We start from the raw sequence: 16939 nt of genomic DNA on the forward strand, positions 1-16939 counted from the left end.
AGAGAGAGAGAGAGAGAGAGAGAGAGATACAAAAATACACATATATCATATACATAACATATACAAAATATACACATATATACATACATATAAACATATATATACATATATACACATATATACACGTATATATATGTGTCTCATCACTCAAGGCCCAGGGGTCTATGCAGAAGGGAGCTAGAAGTGTTGGATGACTTTAATGAAACAGTGTTTTCCAGACACAGCAGGGCAGATGTACATATGAACTCACAGGGACTGTAACAGCTTGGACATGACTTACACAGCTAAAGCCAGACAGACCCCTATCACGGACAAGGGGAGGAGCCATTGGCATCTGATTGCTAATGAGAAAGGAAGAGTCAGTTTTCTTTAACGGTGTGACAACTTGTATATCAACCATCCTTCAGGGTAGGCCATACACACAAGGGTAGTTTTACCAACACAAAATGGACTCAATGAAGAGAAAGGGGGAGGGGAGAAAAGGAGGAGGAATTGGAAGTAGGCTGGTTAGGAAACTGGGAGGAAGCGGGGGAGGGGGAATATGATCAAAGTAAATAGCATGAAATTCTCAAAGAATTAATAAAATTATTATTTTTAAAAACAAAAAGAAAGACCATGACACAAACATTTCTCATGGCCCATCTGAGTTTTTCTTCCTCTCAAAATATACATTTTTAAAAGGACCAACAATAAACCTCTGTGGAAGCAAACTCACATGACGAGCCCTGCCCTCCTGTGACTTCTGGACTCCTGTGACTTAAGATTATGAGGTTTTAAATGTTAGCTTCTTGGTGCATTTGGTCTTTGTATGTCATGATGTGAGTTTGTGAACGCCAAATCATGTGAACGATTGGGGACGTACCTATGCAAATGAAAAAGAAGCAGTGGATACTCACTCTCCAACATTGAGTGTTGATGGCATTCACCTCAATCATCCTGTATTCACAAGTCAGAATGGTACCATAGCTGGCAGCAAGGCATCTTCAGGAAGGAAAAAATGGGGAAGAGACGAGGAAGAAAGAAAACAGACAAGGAGAGCAGGGAGGAAGGAGGTAGGCAGGCTAGCTTAATGAGTTAGAACGTCTTTTTTTTTTTGGGGGGGGGTTCGAGACAGGGTTTCTCTGTATTGCCCTGGCTGTCCTGGAACTCACTTTGTAGACCAGGCTGGCCTTAAACTCAGAAATCCACCTGCCTCTGCCTCCCAAGTGCTGGGATTAAGGGCGTGTGCCACCAACGCCCGATTATAGAACTTTGTATTTTTAATACAACCTTTTATCATAAAGCAGTAGTTTATAAAGGTCTTGATGGACATGCCTGCTTTCAACTATCCATGAAACAATGACATATTGAATAGCTTTGGAAGTATTATTAACTACTCCCAAGATTTAGTGGGTTAGCATCATGGCAGTTCTGCAGCTTACAGTAACTGTTAGAATCCTCAGCATGCTCAGCCAGTTCTAATTTTGGTCTGCTGGTATTCACAGCTTCTCTAATGTGATGGTGGTCCAGGTGATGGCTTGGTCCTGCCTTCACTGGCAGGAAATTAGTGCTGACTCATTGTGTAGGGTTGCCACAGGTTTCAAAGAGCAGCAACATGCTAAGGCTTAATGCAAAAGAGCTCAAGAGCCTTTTGCCTTGTTTCTCCCTTGCTAGACAAGTACAGGGCAGTGCAAAGGAAGAAACAAACGTGACCAAAGAAGAGATGAGGCGGGGGAGGGGACACATTGGTGGCCCATTTTTACCATAGCATGTTTAAAGTCTTGATTTTTATATAATTAACTCACCAGTCAATAATCTACAGATACATTGCCATTTTCCTACTTGATGCCAAGAAACTAAGGACTTGAGTATAATGAAATGACAGTAGTCAACAGAGACACAATCTAATCTTATGTCTATACAGTTTCAAAGTTTCTCCTCTTTCTGATGGATGGCTACTATGCTGTCTTATCTGGTTCCATGCAGTTAGCATTTCAGTCTTCAGACTTTATAATTCCATCTGGCATCATCTTCCTTTTGCTTAAAGCAGTTCCTTTAACATGTCTCATAACACCGGTTTGCTGGTGTGGAACGGTCCAGCTTTTGTGCATCTGAAGAAAACATCCTCACTTTCCCTAAATCTTTAAAATATCCTTTCTGTGGTAGATGACTTCAGCTTGACAGACTTACAGTCCATTGAAGCCAGGGCTGCTCTGTTGTCTGATCACTTGCATTCTTCCCAGTGTGAGGTCAGCTGTCATCCATTGACATGATCTTTCTGTGTTCTGGGGCTTTGTGGGTTTTAGTTAAGTATTTGGGGCTATTTCTTCTTGGTTGTAAACAATCTGAGCAGCTTTTGTTGTTTTAGTTTTCTTCATATTCCCTCCCCCCTCTCCATATCCATAAATCCTAAGGGTGTCTGACCTCACTGTTCCCAGCCTGTGAGAACATTGGTGCTTTTGCCTCTAATCCTCTCAGATGGGTCAGTCCCTCACACACATTCACTAATCAAATACTCACTTGAGCCTCTTAAGTTTTTAGAGATCACCTTATCTTGCCTCCAGTTGTCCTGTTCTGAAGACTGGAGTCCAAGGCAGCCATCATGGTACTCACTTGCCTGCTCCTTGCTCCTTGTAAATCAGAGTTTTTACTGTCTACTATCTGGGATTAATAAAGCTATCTTCTGTCAAAGTTGTTAGTTCTAGGTAGGAGACTAAATCTAACTCCTATTATGTCATCATGGCCAGACTGTGTGTTGCCCGCTGTGAGTTTTGTTGCTTTTCTTGGATGATTTGATTGCTTCTGTCTGCCAGCTACTAGGAAACATCCTTACATGAACTATCTGGGTGAATGTTTGCTCATCTGTATATTAGAGAACCACCAGCCTTGCCTTCTTCACAGGGTATACACACACACACACACACACACACACACGTATATGTGTGTTTTTAGTGTGTATATATATATGAATATATATAATATATTGAATATATATAATATATAATATGTAATATTATATATATATATATATATATATATATCCTATACGTATAAATGCTCTATGTATCTTTTAACACATTGCAACATCATTCATTTCCTACTTTGGGTTTTTCATTATCAATCTCAATAGTATTTTGATTTTTTTAAGGTTAGCACACTCAAATCTCAAGATACCCATTAATATTATATGTCCATTTGAAGATAATTTCGCAAATCCAAGACCATAAAAATATCTTCCCCCACTTGTTTAACATTATTTCCTTGCCTTAACCTTCACGTGGCAATCTATAGCCAAGCAGAACTGAACTTTAGATAACATATGTAATATCTCCCAACCCCCTACTGCTCTGAACTCTAGCAAATTTATATCCAATTGACCTTAAAGCCATTTCTTGCTGTTTTAACACTCTGGATAATGTCCTTCCTGGTGGGCCTGCATTTGGTGTTTTTGCTGTTTTTATTTTTTCTTTTAAGTTCTAGGAGACTAAGGAGAATGCTAACCAGTTTGACATGTCTATGAATCACTTCACATCTCAAGAGAAAGAGCTACGCCCAACACCAGGCAAAGCCCTCTGTGTCTCCCTTCCCCTCCTATCTTTGTCCCTGAAACCTAGTTCTCTCCAATGTCCTTTAGACAATGCTCTTCACTGCATTTAAACAGATTCAGTTCAGTATTTTATCCAGCTTTTCCTTCCCCTAGAAGGAAAGTCTGTTTCTGAAAGCACTGCCTATTGAGCTTAGCTAAAGCCAAGAAGCCTTAATAAGCAATGGCAAACCAAGGATAGGACTAGTACTCCTTGCTGGTAAAACCTTATAATATTAAAGAGGCATTTGCTTTAGATATTATTGTATTCTATACAAACTGGCTATGGAAGGAATTCCAGTGATGGAGCTGCCTTAGTAGAATTCTAAGCAGTGGTAACATAGTTTACAGAAGGAAAGAGACACATTATTATGTAACCCATGTTAAGTATTTTTTTAACTATATTGATAGGATAATAAAAGAACATTTCCATTGGATATGGAATATATTTATTTGAAAACTAGACCACTCTTTTAAACACATACTTAAAAAGTTTAACTTTCTATATGTCAGACTGTCTTGAAATAAAGGTGTCCATTTACAAGTCTTAAGGTCTCCCACTGTACAAACACATTGTACATGGATGATGGTCTCTGTACAAACACATTGCACACAGATGTGGGTCTCTGTACAAACACACTACACATGGCTATGGTTCTCTGTACAAACACACTACACATGGCTATGGTTCCCTGTACAAACACACTACACATGGCTATGGTTCTCTGTACAAACACACTGCACGTGGATGCTGGTCTCTGTACAAACACATTGCACACAGATGTGGGTCTCTGTACAAACACACTACACATGGCTATGGTTCTCTGTACAAACACACTGCACGTGGCTATGGTTCTCTGTACAAACACACTGCACGTGGATGCTGGTCTCTGTACAAACACACTGCACATGGATGTGGGTCTCTATGCAAACACACTGTACATGGCTGTGGTCTAGTCTGCGCCTGCCTAAGATCTGGCAATGCCTTTCATCCTCTAATATTCAGCCTGTCTCCCAGCATCGCCTTCCTGCGTGCCAATATTGACAGTGCATAAGAACCATCTGTTGCATGCCATCTGTCTCCTTGCTTCAGTGTAGAAGACTTCGTCAAAGATAAGTTGGCCCATTTCCTCTCATGTAGCCTAGTGTTCCTGCCCTTAAAGGGTATTCCATAAGCATGTGTACTGTTTATCTTGTCACTTCAGAGGATACATGGAGTTCCACCACTGCAGCTCTCTGGTACCCCTATTAAAGTAGTGTTTCTGCAAGTGAAGTTTGCTTTAACATATTTAATCTGGTATGTCCAACACATAGTTTTAACATGTTGATGAGCATAAAACTTAATGAAATTGTTTACATTCTTTTACTAATAAGTCTTGGAAACTAGGTGTGTGTTTCATATTTATAGAATATTTTGTTCAGAAATGTTCATCAAAAATATTTCATCTGTCTTTAGAGTTCCTAAGATATACAAGGTTAATGGCAGACTCATCCAAGCTACTGCAAACCCAATAAGGTTTCCCAAGAGCTGAACGACGAAATTAACTCAAATTGGTTAAAATTAAAAAGCCGAGTATTGGTTGCTACACCTCGGGTACTTAATAGCCACATGTGGCCCATGACACAAACACACCAATCATATTATTTATATATATATATATATATATATATATATATATATATATANTATATATATATATATATATATATATATATATATATATATATATATATACATATATGTATATATATATATATATATATCATATATTAATATAGTATAGCACTAGAAGCTTCTTCTTCAGTTTAGCTCCATGATGGTGAAGTCTCCCATGAGCTAATCACCACATACCAGCCAAACTCCCCACAGTGAATACAGGGAACGAAAACTCTCCTAGGAAAACCTTACTTGCCACTTCATTAGAGCCCACTAATTAAAACTATCCAGACTTATCAGTTACTAAGTTACAGCTACACCTTAGAAGGCCATGCAGAGGTATCCTAGTATCATTTAAATTTACTACACTTGTTTAGTACACACACACACACACACACACACACACACACACACACACCACACACAGAGGTGGACATTTTTTAATAAATGATATTTAATAATAAATAAGTTTTAATGACGAATTTGTCACACATCACTACTGCACAGGGCTGTGAATGCTATAAGTATACGTAAAGTTTTATTTCTACAGCAATAAACCAGGAAGTTCAGTCCACTGTCCTGCAGATAATCTAGGCACTGAGGAGGTTGGGCTGGTTTTCAAAGGGAGAGAAATCTTCAAATCCTGAGCTAAACCTAGTTTAATGACTGCCAGTACTGGCTGCAGACATCCAGGATACACCAAACTGAATCTCTGGCATCTCCACCCCAGAGCCTTAAATCAGGAACCTCAGTCCACAGAATGGAAGCAGCTTCCACATCAGACCTCCCTGATTGAAAAGTTCAGGCTGAACAAATTCCACAATTAACTTCAGCCACTCTCTTGGACCAACATTCTAAAGCTAAGTGTGGGGAAGTGGGGTGAGTGAAGAATTCAAGCCATTCACAAAATGTCAAGATGAGTTATCTGCACACAGGGGTGCCTTTTATGGGCCAATTGCATTGTTACTTCACAAGCTGCCATCTTGTGTTATCTTGGTCACACTACCAGGAGCACATTTAAGAATGTCAGCACAAAAGGCAGAGAGGTACACGCTCTGTCAGATGGTCAGAAACTGGTTTTGATATTACAAATGGGGTAAGAGAAGACCGTTAAGTTATACTGTCCAAATGTACAAGATATAAACAGTTTTATAGCTAGTGATCAAGAATTCAGAATGCATGGTGATCTCTCCAACAATGAAGTGAACTATGGTAAGGCCATGAAGACACAAATTAGTCTAAGAACCTTACTTATACCCTGTAAAACAGGTCCCCCGGGAATTGTTGTGTGTGCCACCAAGGCTGGTAAATACTTTCTGATAACACTAAGTTATTAATAGTGTGATAACATGTTAAATGAACTGGAATGGCTCAAAGTTGAAGCAACATAACAAGATTTCCACATGCCCTCTACCCAAGGCCAGGGATAATTGTGGAAGGAGAGGTTGTACGTCTTTATTATTTGCTGGATATGATGGGGCCATTGCACACAAACTCACAACAAGTATGACTGCACAGGATCAAGGCAGTTGAACTCCCAGTGTGGACATGTAAGGGTCTTGTGCATCTCCCCATAGTTCAGAAGCTACTAGTAACCGATAGCTGTTGGGAGGGAGAGCAAGTTTCCTTCATGGATGTACTCCTGAAAGTTTACCCTGCAACAGGAGGTGGTTCTCCATCCATGTACATGCAGACAGCACTAACTGGACAAATAGTCAGAGTCATAGGAGAGACAGAGTAGGTGGAGAAGAAAAGTATAGGGGAGGAGAGGAATTGGAGGAGAGAAATGGGAAAAGATTTGACCAAAACACTATATTATATGGTGTGAAACAATGTGTGTGGGGGGAGGGGCATATATATAATATATGTATTGGTAAAAATGCATTGCATAAAGTTTAAAATATTTCTAAGTGATTTCAATGAAATTACATCCCATGTAATTTGAGATATTGTGACTTCTCTGGAAAACTGCAGACTCAACCAGAAATCAAACCACTTCAAAGCTGATAGGTTAGGACAACTACAAACCACACCATCCCTACAGCCATGTGACCTGACCTCTCATTAGTATGGAATGAAGACCTTGTGACTGGCTTTTGTCAACAGGGCTGTAGGACATCACTATGCTCTCCACATCACGTGCTGTGCTCCAGCCTGCGGCTTCACAGTAAGTTAACATCCTTAACACTTTATATTTTTCAGCAGTTCATTAAAGATAATACTAGTTCTAGTGCTGAAAAAATGTGCCTAGAATTTTTTAAGAGTATTATCATAATCCTATGAATAAAATGAGGGTGGGTTACAGCAGTGAGGCAGACTAACACTAGCTAGAAAAGATGCTTCGTCAATACAGATGTATGGAGGCATGTGACAACAACAGAGGGACTTAAACAGGTACACAACACTGGCAAGTGAAACAAGTTGGTATGGAGGATGTGTATAATGAGTCACTGTGTGATGTGGGTAAGCCTTTAAGCATTATTTTAACTATTAGAAAGAAAGTTAGGGAGACATCTCAGTCAGTACGATACTCGCCTTGCAAGCATATAGACCCCAGTCTCATCTCCAGAACAAGGCAACAAAGCTGGGTGCAGCACATGTTCTTAAACCCAGCACTTTGTGGTTGGGTGTCTAGCTAACCTGTCTTACACACATGCACATACACATGCACATACATATGTATGTTCATTAAAAGAATGATCCTCCCCTCGTGTATAGTATAGGACTTCATTTGAAGACAAATGGGCATGGGATATGTGTGCACAGTGAGGGGAGTAGACATGAGTTAAAGGAGGTAAGACCCTTCAGTATTCAGTCCTACACATCTTAACACCATCTCCTCATCTAACCCCATGAGCTCTTCCATGAATGAGTCCCAAGAATGGGGGCTGGGCTTCCTCTCAGGGGTAGATAAACAGCCAAGAGAGGGAGGCCAAGGCATTCCTCCAGTGTTTGTGGGGAAAGCGAAACAATGTATTCTCTATTTCTACTCTAAGGATAAGCAAGGGGAGCTGGGACCCAAAGGGAACCTGCAGGAGTCAGTCTCCAGCATATCCCTTGCTTGGACATGTGCTAAAGAAAAAATGGAGGAAGAAGCTGAAACCAGATGGTTAGTTACACTGGCAAAGGCAAGAACTATGGGAGGTGAGGTGGAACGATGGCTCAGCAGTTACCAACACCTGTTGCTTTTAAAAAGGACCCAAGTTCAATTCCCAGCACCCACTTTAGGTGGCTTACAACTACCTGTGACTCCAACTCTAGGGGATCAGCTGCCCTCTGACCTCCATGGGCACCTGCACACAGTGGTGAACATAAATATACAGAGGCACATATACATACACATAAACTTTTTTAAAGTTTTGGGGTTTTTTTGTTTGTTTTGGGCTATGAAAGTTGGGGTAGAACTAAGATATCTATGCCGCTGTGTTCACTTGGTTCCCCATGAGGATATGTTCCACGACATTCAGCATATGGATCCTCAGTACTGAGTATGAGGGTAAACAGTAGCTACTGCCTGAGAATCAGGGATAGTTGAGAAACTGAAGAACATGTGCCTAGCACGTATGAGGCCCTGGTTCAGTCCTCTGCACTGCAAATCATCCCCCTAAATTCTTCCTCATCATAAGTAGCCAGAGAAGGGAATAGACAATCACTGGTTCACCTAAGAACTGCCTGAAAGCCTGTCCTGTCCTTCCCACTGAGATGAGCTGGGGCAGCCAGCTTGATCTTGACAGGCGGTTTTCAGTATACTCATTAATTTTTAAATAGAGAAATAGACCAAGGACTTACGATGTCTGTCCAGAGTGTTACAAAAAGGTCTGCTAGTACTATAAAGGTATTTAGTAAGGAACACTTGGGGTTAAAATTTACAGAAAATATTAGTATTTTGTGCTTACTGTTCCATGGAATTAACACTGTGGGCACATGTGTCTACTGAGTTTGAGGGGCTCTGCTTAAAAGAAAGACAGCATTGTCCTGTTATAGACTTATGTGTATTTATTTTCCATGCAGGAATTTGAACTTGTATTATAAGCATCTGAACTTGAAATGTCTTTGGGACTCGAGAGGTTAATGGAACAGCTCTCCTCTTAAAACTCTACCCACTAGTCGTGAGGACATCTGTGAGGATTATTGAAGTGTAAGTGCGGTGATGATGATTATGTTCGAAATTAGATTTTTTTAAAAAAAAATATCTAATTGCATGCTGCATAAATATGCAAAGCGTGGATGTAACCCAACCAGAGGGATTTTCTTCATAGAGCCAACCTGGAGCAAACATGAAGATCAAATGGTATTCATGGGATCCCAGAAAATGTTGTCTGTGTTGACTAACAACTCTAATATTTGTAGAAATATCTCACTTGTATAGAGCAACAAGAATAGCTATTCAGTTCAATCCTCAAAGTTAAATTATAACCAAGGAAAAATAATCACTACAACTACTATATCTAGCCAGCAGCAAAACGCACGGTGTATGGGTAAATTGCATTGTAAACAGATAAAGATTTCTCAGAGAATGCATGAAATTATCTAGAGAAAGATACTTTCTTTTCTGAGGTATATAAACTTCACAATGATAAAGCAGGAACTTCAGTCTAGAGATTAACACCTTGCCCTAGGAGTTGCCACCAGCACTTTTATAAGCTTAGGAGATCAGTGGAAACCATGAGTCTTGGGACCAGTGATATCTTTTAGATGTTCCCAGGAGGACCTTTTCAGAACTGGTACATTTTGTCTCTGCTCTGAGATCTCAGATGACACGACATAATATAAGCGCTCCTTTGCTCTCACTTTTGATGTGTGAATCTGAAAATGGGTGGTACAACAGTTTTGCATGGACAAGGGAGTCCAGAAGGTGAGAGGACAGACCTGTCCCAGGATGCCACCTTTTGGTTAGTGCCAGGGCAGTTGCTCCTGCTACTCCCCCCAGCTCAGCCTCTTGTTTCCCTCTGTTGCTACATTAAGAAATTTAAATGCAGATTTTCTAGTTCCTGGCACATGTGATGTGACAGATGGCATCTGATAATGATGGAGAAACTGGGACACTTAGCTAATCAACAGAGCAAAGGACTTCCAAAACCATTACCTGTGTCGGCTGTGCTCCCTTGGAGAGAATGTCCAGCAAGTCTGCAGAGGAGATGAAGTAGAAGCGAGGGAACGTGACCCGCTTGGTTTCCAGGTATTCAGCCAGGGCTTTTTCACAAAGAGAGAGTCTGCATGAACAAAAAAACTTCTTAAGCATGTCCTGTGCTCTGACACTGACACCTACCGCTACTCCATTCAACCAGAAAACTCACTGTTTTGCAGCTACCCCCCTCCACCTTCAACATCCTGCTTACAAACAACACGACCAGGCAGGGGAAAGCGGGGACACACATACACACTATTACATACCAGACTCGAGATTATGATACTCATTGCTTCTCCTGACTGCATTTGATATTACTCAACTGAAGCACAAATTGCAGTAGTAAGCTACAACTGGGGCAAAGCCCTTTCCCCAATGGATATCTGTAAAACACAAGTGACTTTGACCTTTTCTTCCACTCAGGAGAGTCATAAGATCCAGAACTGCTAACACATGATTATCCAAAATCCTAGCCATTGACTAAATACTAACTGCATCCTATCAGGGAGCATCTTGTCTGAATGGTTGTTTTGCTTGTTTTAAAGCAAAAACCCAAATATTCTTGTGGATGCTGTTGTGGATTTAATGTTAATGTGACTTTACAAATGGCCCTTAAGAAAAGGATTTCGAAAGCACTGAGATGTTCCCTAAGAGTAGTATACAGTTGAGAGAAAGTATAAAGCAGGCAGGTGGCTCATGTCTGTAATACAGCACTTGGAAAGCTGAGGCAGGAGGATCCCTATGAGTTCAGTGATATTCTGGACTCAAAACTACTAAAAAATAACAAAGGAGGGGAACAATGAGATGAGGGGAAATGAATGGGAATATTCTTTATTCACACACACACACACACACACACACACTCACTAACAGACCACGAGCAAGTGAGAGCTGTCCTGGTTTTCGGCACACAGTAGGTGTTCAACCAGCATATACAGAACAATATAATGAAAGAATTGATCAGTCATTAGGAACCTGACCTAATATACACAAGGCAACTAGAGAGCACAGAGTGACCTCTATCACATGTGGTTAAACATCATTAGAATGTGAAAGAAACATGTGTCAACTGATCCCTCTACCCCTTTCTCACCTGTGCTGAAAATCTTTAAGTTTCTCATAGAGGTGTGGTCTGCATGTTGCTTCTAAGACATTCTTTATTTTGGCTGTCTCGAACATTAACTCCTATATAAAAGTATAACATAGGCATTAGAAATTCATCCTTTCTGCTTCCATAGATGGGATTAAAATTTCAGAGTGCATCATGTGAGGGAATGGTGTTCAGGAGACTCCAGGGATGCCTGGTACCATGTGTAAAAAACAGTGTTTGTCGGTGCAACTTTGCTGAACACTCATACCTTTTTGCCTTTGTAGTATCTATCATGCCACAATGACAGCCTTGAGCATTTGATAGAGAGATGGCAAGATTTGTAAAATCATAAACTTTCAGTTTTCTGATTCCTATGTATCGAAATGCACAAACTGTATTTTATAGCTCTAACATGGTATAGATTTTTAACTGTTGCGTTTTACATGGATTTGAATGTTGTGAAACCTTTACCAGAACAGGACAGGCGTGTCTCTGACAGACCTTAAATTCAGCATCGACTTCATCAAATCTTCTGGCATCTTCCACAAGCTGGACTCTAATATCTTCTGAACAAACGAAGATGCTTTCCAGGTGAGACCAGGTTCGCTGGACTTGCATCCAAGTAAAGATAATTGCATCGGCTACATTTAGCTTGTTTTGCCAGCTTAGGACTTGTTCAATGAAGTATTCCACGTACTTGCTCTGAAGAAGAGTGTGCAACTGAACCTAAAAGGCAATCAGGCACTTGTCAGCGGATGCGTAGGGGACTCGCTCGGGGTCATGAGGAAGGCTGCCCTGCTTGCTTCTGTGTTCTTGAACCTGGCATGGAACCCAGACAGGATCTATCAAACTTTTACACACTGAGCCAAAGAATGTATAGTTTGCTGACATATCCAACCAAAGAAATGAGATGTATTTAATATGTCTTCTACAAGGAGGTTATGCCCTTCTGTGTAGGCAAAATCTATATTCGGGCTGGGAAGATGGCTCAGTCCATTAAGTACTTGTTTTGAGATCATAAGGACCTGAGGTTGCATCTCCACAAGCTCCCACATAAAGAAATCTAAGTGTGGTGGCACACACTTGTAATATCCCAACATGAAAATAGGCAGAGTCATGAAGATCCCAAGGGCTCAGCGGCCAGCCCAGCCTAGCCAGCTAGTCCTAATTCTCAGTGAGAAACTCTATCTCAGGAAAAAAATAAAGGAAGAGTAAAGATAACCACTACCAAATGTGTATTAAGGGGAGCTTTCAAAATTAAAGTATTCCTTTCTCACTCAGCCCCTAGGCCCTGCCTGTTCACCATTTTGGAGGGGTGTGTGTGTGTGTGTGTGTGTGTGTGTGTGTGTGAGAGAGAGAGAGAGAGAGAGAGAGAGAGAGAGAGAGAGAGAGAGAGAGACTGATTGCACTGGGGCGTGTATGCATGTAGATCTCCAAAAGTAAAAACTTCCTATAGCTTTCTCTTCCCTCTCAGCCAACTGCTATGCTCTACAGCCATCTTGTCACCAAGACTTGTAGGCAACAGTGTGACAGTCAGTTCTCAACATGCTCACATTGAAATCTCAGGACTTCACTGCGCAGTGACCTCTGGTTCTACTTCATTCTAAGGGTTTAATATATGTAATTCCTCTTTGAAGCAAAATCCCACCCCTTGGTTTCTATGCAATATCCTGTTCCCTTATTTGCCTGTTCACAGTCTCTTACCCTTCCCCATCTATTCTGTTGTTAACAAAATGCAGCCTCTGTCAAGGAGCTGGGCCATGTCTCCTTTCTCTCTCTATCCAGCTCACTGGATACTGACAATGGCCTCATGCTACACTGAGCATTTGTGCTGGGCTCTGGCTGGCTTTTGCCTTTATAGAAATGATGCTCACACCAAATCGGCCCAGAATCTTGGTGCTCCCAGACTCTAGGTTTATGGCTCATCACAGCGACAGTCATTTCCTTTTCAGATGTTCTCATCTACATCTCCTCTCAGAAAGGTCTCAAGAGATGCCCTTCTTTGTAGCTTTATAATTTAAGCCATGAATGCCGTGTTCACATCTGTGTCTCCAGGCTTACTGTTCCTTACTCTCATGGGGGGATTGGTATAGTCCAAGAAATCCAAAACAGTTGGCCCTTGAGAGGCGGCTGCTTTCTGATGTCCCATACAACACTAACATCATTGGTCCCACTACATAGCTGTTCTTTCCTGGTGGTCATTTTTTCGCCAGTCTAAGCATCATCACCTCCCAAAGAACCCAACACTCTCACACTCGATTGGAAAGCCTCCACACTTCATTAGCCTTTGAGGAGTCCATCTCTCCATAGTCTTGTGGGAGAGTCTCTTCTCCTCTTAGACTTCTAGGAGTCAGTGTGTCTATTCTTAATCCTCCAAGAGTCTGACTGGCCTGCCTCTCTTTAGTCTTCTAGCAGTCAGTCTGTCTTTCCTTAATCTTCTGAGAGTCAGTCTATCTATTCTTAAGTCTGCCAGGAGTCTGTGTTCCTCTTAGTCTCCTAGGAGTCTGACTGTCCTTAGTCTTTGGGAGTTTGTCTGTCTCTCCTTAGTCTTCTGGGAGTCTGTCTCTTAGCCTCCTAGGCGTCTGTTTCTCTCTCCTTACTATTCTAGAAGACTCCTTTGTGTCATCTGCTTTCTGAACTACAAGTCCCCTGAGAGCAGGTGTTTATACTTTGAATGCCAAACGATCCCACACCTGGAGCCTGGTATGAGTAAGTGCTCAGTAAACAAATGAATAGGACTTTGTATGTGATTTTGAAAATTCAATGTCTAAAATTAATTAAAATCTATTTAAAAATCCATTTTTACCTGGTTGTGCTCTAGAGTCTCAAAAAGCTGTTCATCAGACTTCAGCAGTGGGGTGCCTGTTCTATGGTGAGCCTCATAAGAAAATTCCAGGGCTTCCCAGGTGTGGCTGACATCAGTGATAACCTAGTAATTAGAAGGACCCATTAATTAAAGTGCATCCACATCAAATTTAGGGCCAATATCTCAGCCATGACTTAGAATTCCAAAAAGTTTAGTATTAATGTTAATATTTATAAAGAAGTTATAATTATAAATTATGAATAAGTATTTATAAATGATTAAAATTAACATCAATAATATTCCAAATGTGACTGGCCTCACTTTCTTTCTCTAGATGATTCATGGTGACAAGACTGGGNTGTACATGCCGTCACTGCAAAGTACAGCGCATCACATTAATACTGTTCTTTTGGATCTGAGTTTTACATCCTACTCCCTGAAGGGATACAAGTAGGAGAAGGTTTAAAAGGCCACACCAAGGGCAGAAATGAATATCTGAATATGAACATATGAACATATATTAGTCAGCACAAGATAGGTGAAGATAGGGTCTGAAGGTGAATCCCAGGCTCCTAAACAAACCGAGGTAAGTTAATTACCTTCCTATGCCTCCGTGTCCCCTTCCACGCTCCAGAAATAATAACTACTTACTATTATGAAAGGCCAACTGTGTTAACTCAGCACTTAAGAGTGGAGCTGCTGCAAAGGAAGAGATATACAGTCGGCCCCTTTTCCCCTCACTGGGGCTGACCCTCCTGTTGCTGTGTGTCCTATGCCTTTGAGTAATCCTGTATCCTGCCCAGGGCACCCAGTGGCAGAGGAAAAACTTGAATATATGCTTCCACACTCCCAGGTCAGTGAACTCGTCCAAATGGCTTCTCTGCAGAAGCACAAGCCCAGCACCATGGCAGAGACAAGTGCCTGAGGATGGTACCTTCTCTGTGCCTAGCTCCTTCACAGCCTGATCCACAATGTCTCTCACGTCATCTTCTACCCGGTGCAGCTGCACTGCCAGCAAGTCTGACAGCGTTGTGCTGTCATTTATTGAGAATCTGACCTGATTAGGAAGAAAGAGAGGCAGACTTTATTTAATGATGGCTTCTGAAAGATGTGGTAATATAGTCATTCGCTCTCAGCACATGGCTCCTGAGCCTTCATCGGCAGTCACATCTGCAGAATCTCAGGGCCAAGTCTCTGTCACATTCAAACACAGGGCTGTCTTCTGCTTCATACCCTTCCACTTTCAACCCCTTTCCTATTGCCTTTGCCTATAAAGCAGACTCCCACTCTTCATTTATTATAATTTGCTTGAAACTCTAGGGATCAGGTGGCAGCCCATTTGTCAAGTGCCTGGCCACAGAACATAATTTCCAATCACTCGTGATACGACCTAGTTTCACCACTAATTTAATCCTAGTGGCTTGGCAAAAATTACCCTTACTTGTGCCGTTATCCAGGTTCATTGTGTGAAAGAACTCAACATTCATCTCTATCCTTTTCCCCACATCCCTTTGCCCAGAATTTGGTTAACAAGCATTTGGTTCTTCCTACACCCTGAAGTTATCTCATGCCCTTTATAAATGATAAGGGGTCCAGCTGAGTGGCTGCAGAAAAACCATCTTGATTGCAGTCCTGTGAAAACAGCGCTCTGCTCTCAGGAGGCCGTTGTCCTCTCCATAAATAGGCAGAATCCGTCCCACAATAAAAGTAAAAATAAACCCAAACTACTGAAGTGACTTTCTTGAGGTCACACAGCCAGTAGGATATAAAGGGGGTGTGAGAGTGAGCTTCTTGGTGCCAGGCATTCTTTGGTCCTCCGGATGAGCAGCAGGCTCCTTGGGTGCCTGTCATTCACGGGTCCTCAAGGAACCTGACCTCGTGCATACGATCAGAGGCTTCCTGACATGTTCCACTGTACCTCAAATGAGGCCAGCTAGGAGTGACACCTTAAGTAGCTACTACCCTGTGAAGGTGACCCCAGTACGCACCCCAGTGGCCTTCATCAGCTGCTGCCAATGCCTGTCTCTGAGGGCAGGGTTCTGCAACTCTGCAATGGCTCTTAGGGAGGTTGTCATGTCCTTCACAGTGCCTTCCAGGCCTGAATAAGCATCCCAGACACGGACAGTCTTGTCCAGTGACCAAATTTCCTACAGAAATATAAGGGAAAGGCCCAGATTCCTATATATAACAATATTACACACATAATTTATTTACTTTGGGAGAATACATAGACCTTCCTCCATCCATGGATTAGGAAAGACAGTGAAGCTAGATAAAAGGGCAACCTGGGCATATACAACAAACAATTTTTAAAAACCACTACTGTCTTTAAACAATAACAAAAACACAAGAAAGAGAGTGCATTGGATCATCTAGATCAATGGTTCTCAACCTGTAGGTTACAACCTCTTTGGGGCTGAATGACTCTTTCACCAAGATCATCTAAGACCACTGGAAATCACAGATATCTACATTATAATTCATGACAGTAGCAAAATCACAGTTATGCAGTAGCAATGAAAATAATTTTATGGTTGGAGGTCAACAAAACAGGAACTATATTAAAAGGTCATAATGTTAAGAAGGCTGAGAACCATTGTTCTAGACTATGAACAATGCACAGGGATTCACTCATTCCAAATTAGGAATCTACTATGAACAAAATACCTAGGTTCCAGAGTTTCTTTTTTTTTTTT

The 16939-nt window shown here is 41.3% G+C and overlaps 1 protein-coding gene across 1 annotated transcript in view; it reads right to left on the bottom strand.

The window, feature by feature from the left end:
• The window catches only part of Dnah11 (dynein axonemal heavy chain 11), a 302790-nt gene that overhangs the window by 216092 nt on the left and 69759 nt on the right, over positions 1-16939 (bottom strand). The window contains exons 23-28 of the mRNA XM_021201453.2: positions 16232-16390; positions 15178-15300; positions 14244-14366; positions 11939-12163; positions 11441-11532; positions 10306-10432 (exon numbers count right to left, since the gene is read on the bottom strand). Of these exons, the coding sequence (XP_021057112.1) occupies positions 10306-10432; positions 11441-11532; positions 11939-12163; positions 14244-14366; positions 15178-15300; positions 16232-16390 (849 nt within the window). The remainder of the gene's footprint in view (positions 1-10305; positions 10433-11440; positions 11533-11938; positions 12164-14243; positions 14367-15177; positions 15301-16231; positions 16391-16939) is intronic.

The sequence above is a fragment of the Mus pahari genome, chromosome 7, assembly GCF_900095145.1.
Source record: "Mus pahari chromosome 7, PAHARI_EIJ_v1.1, whole genome shotgun sequence".
NCBI lineage: Eukaryota > Metazoa > Chordata > Mammalia > Rodentia > Muridae > Mus > Mus pahari.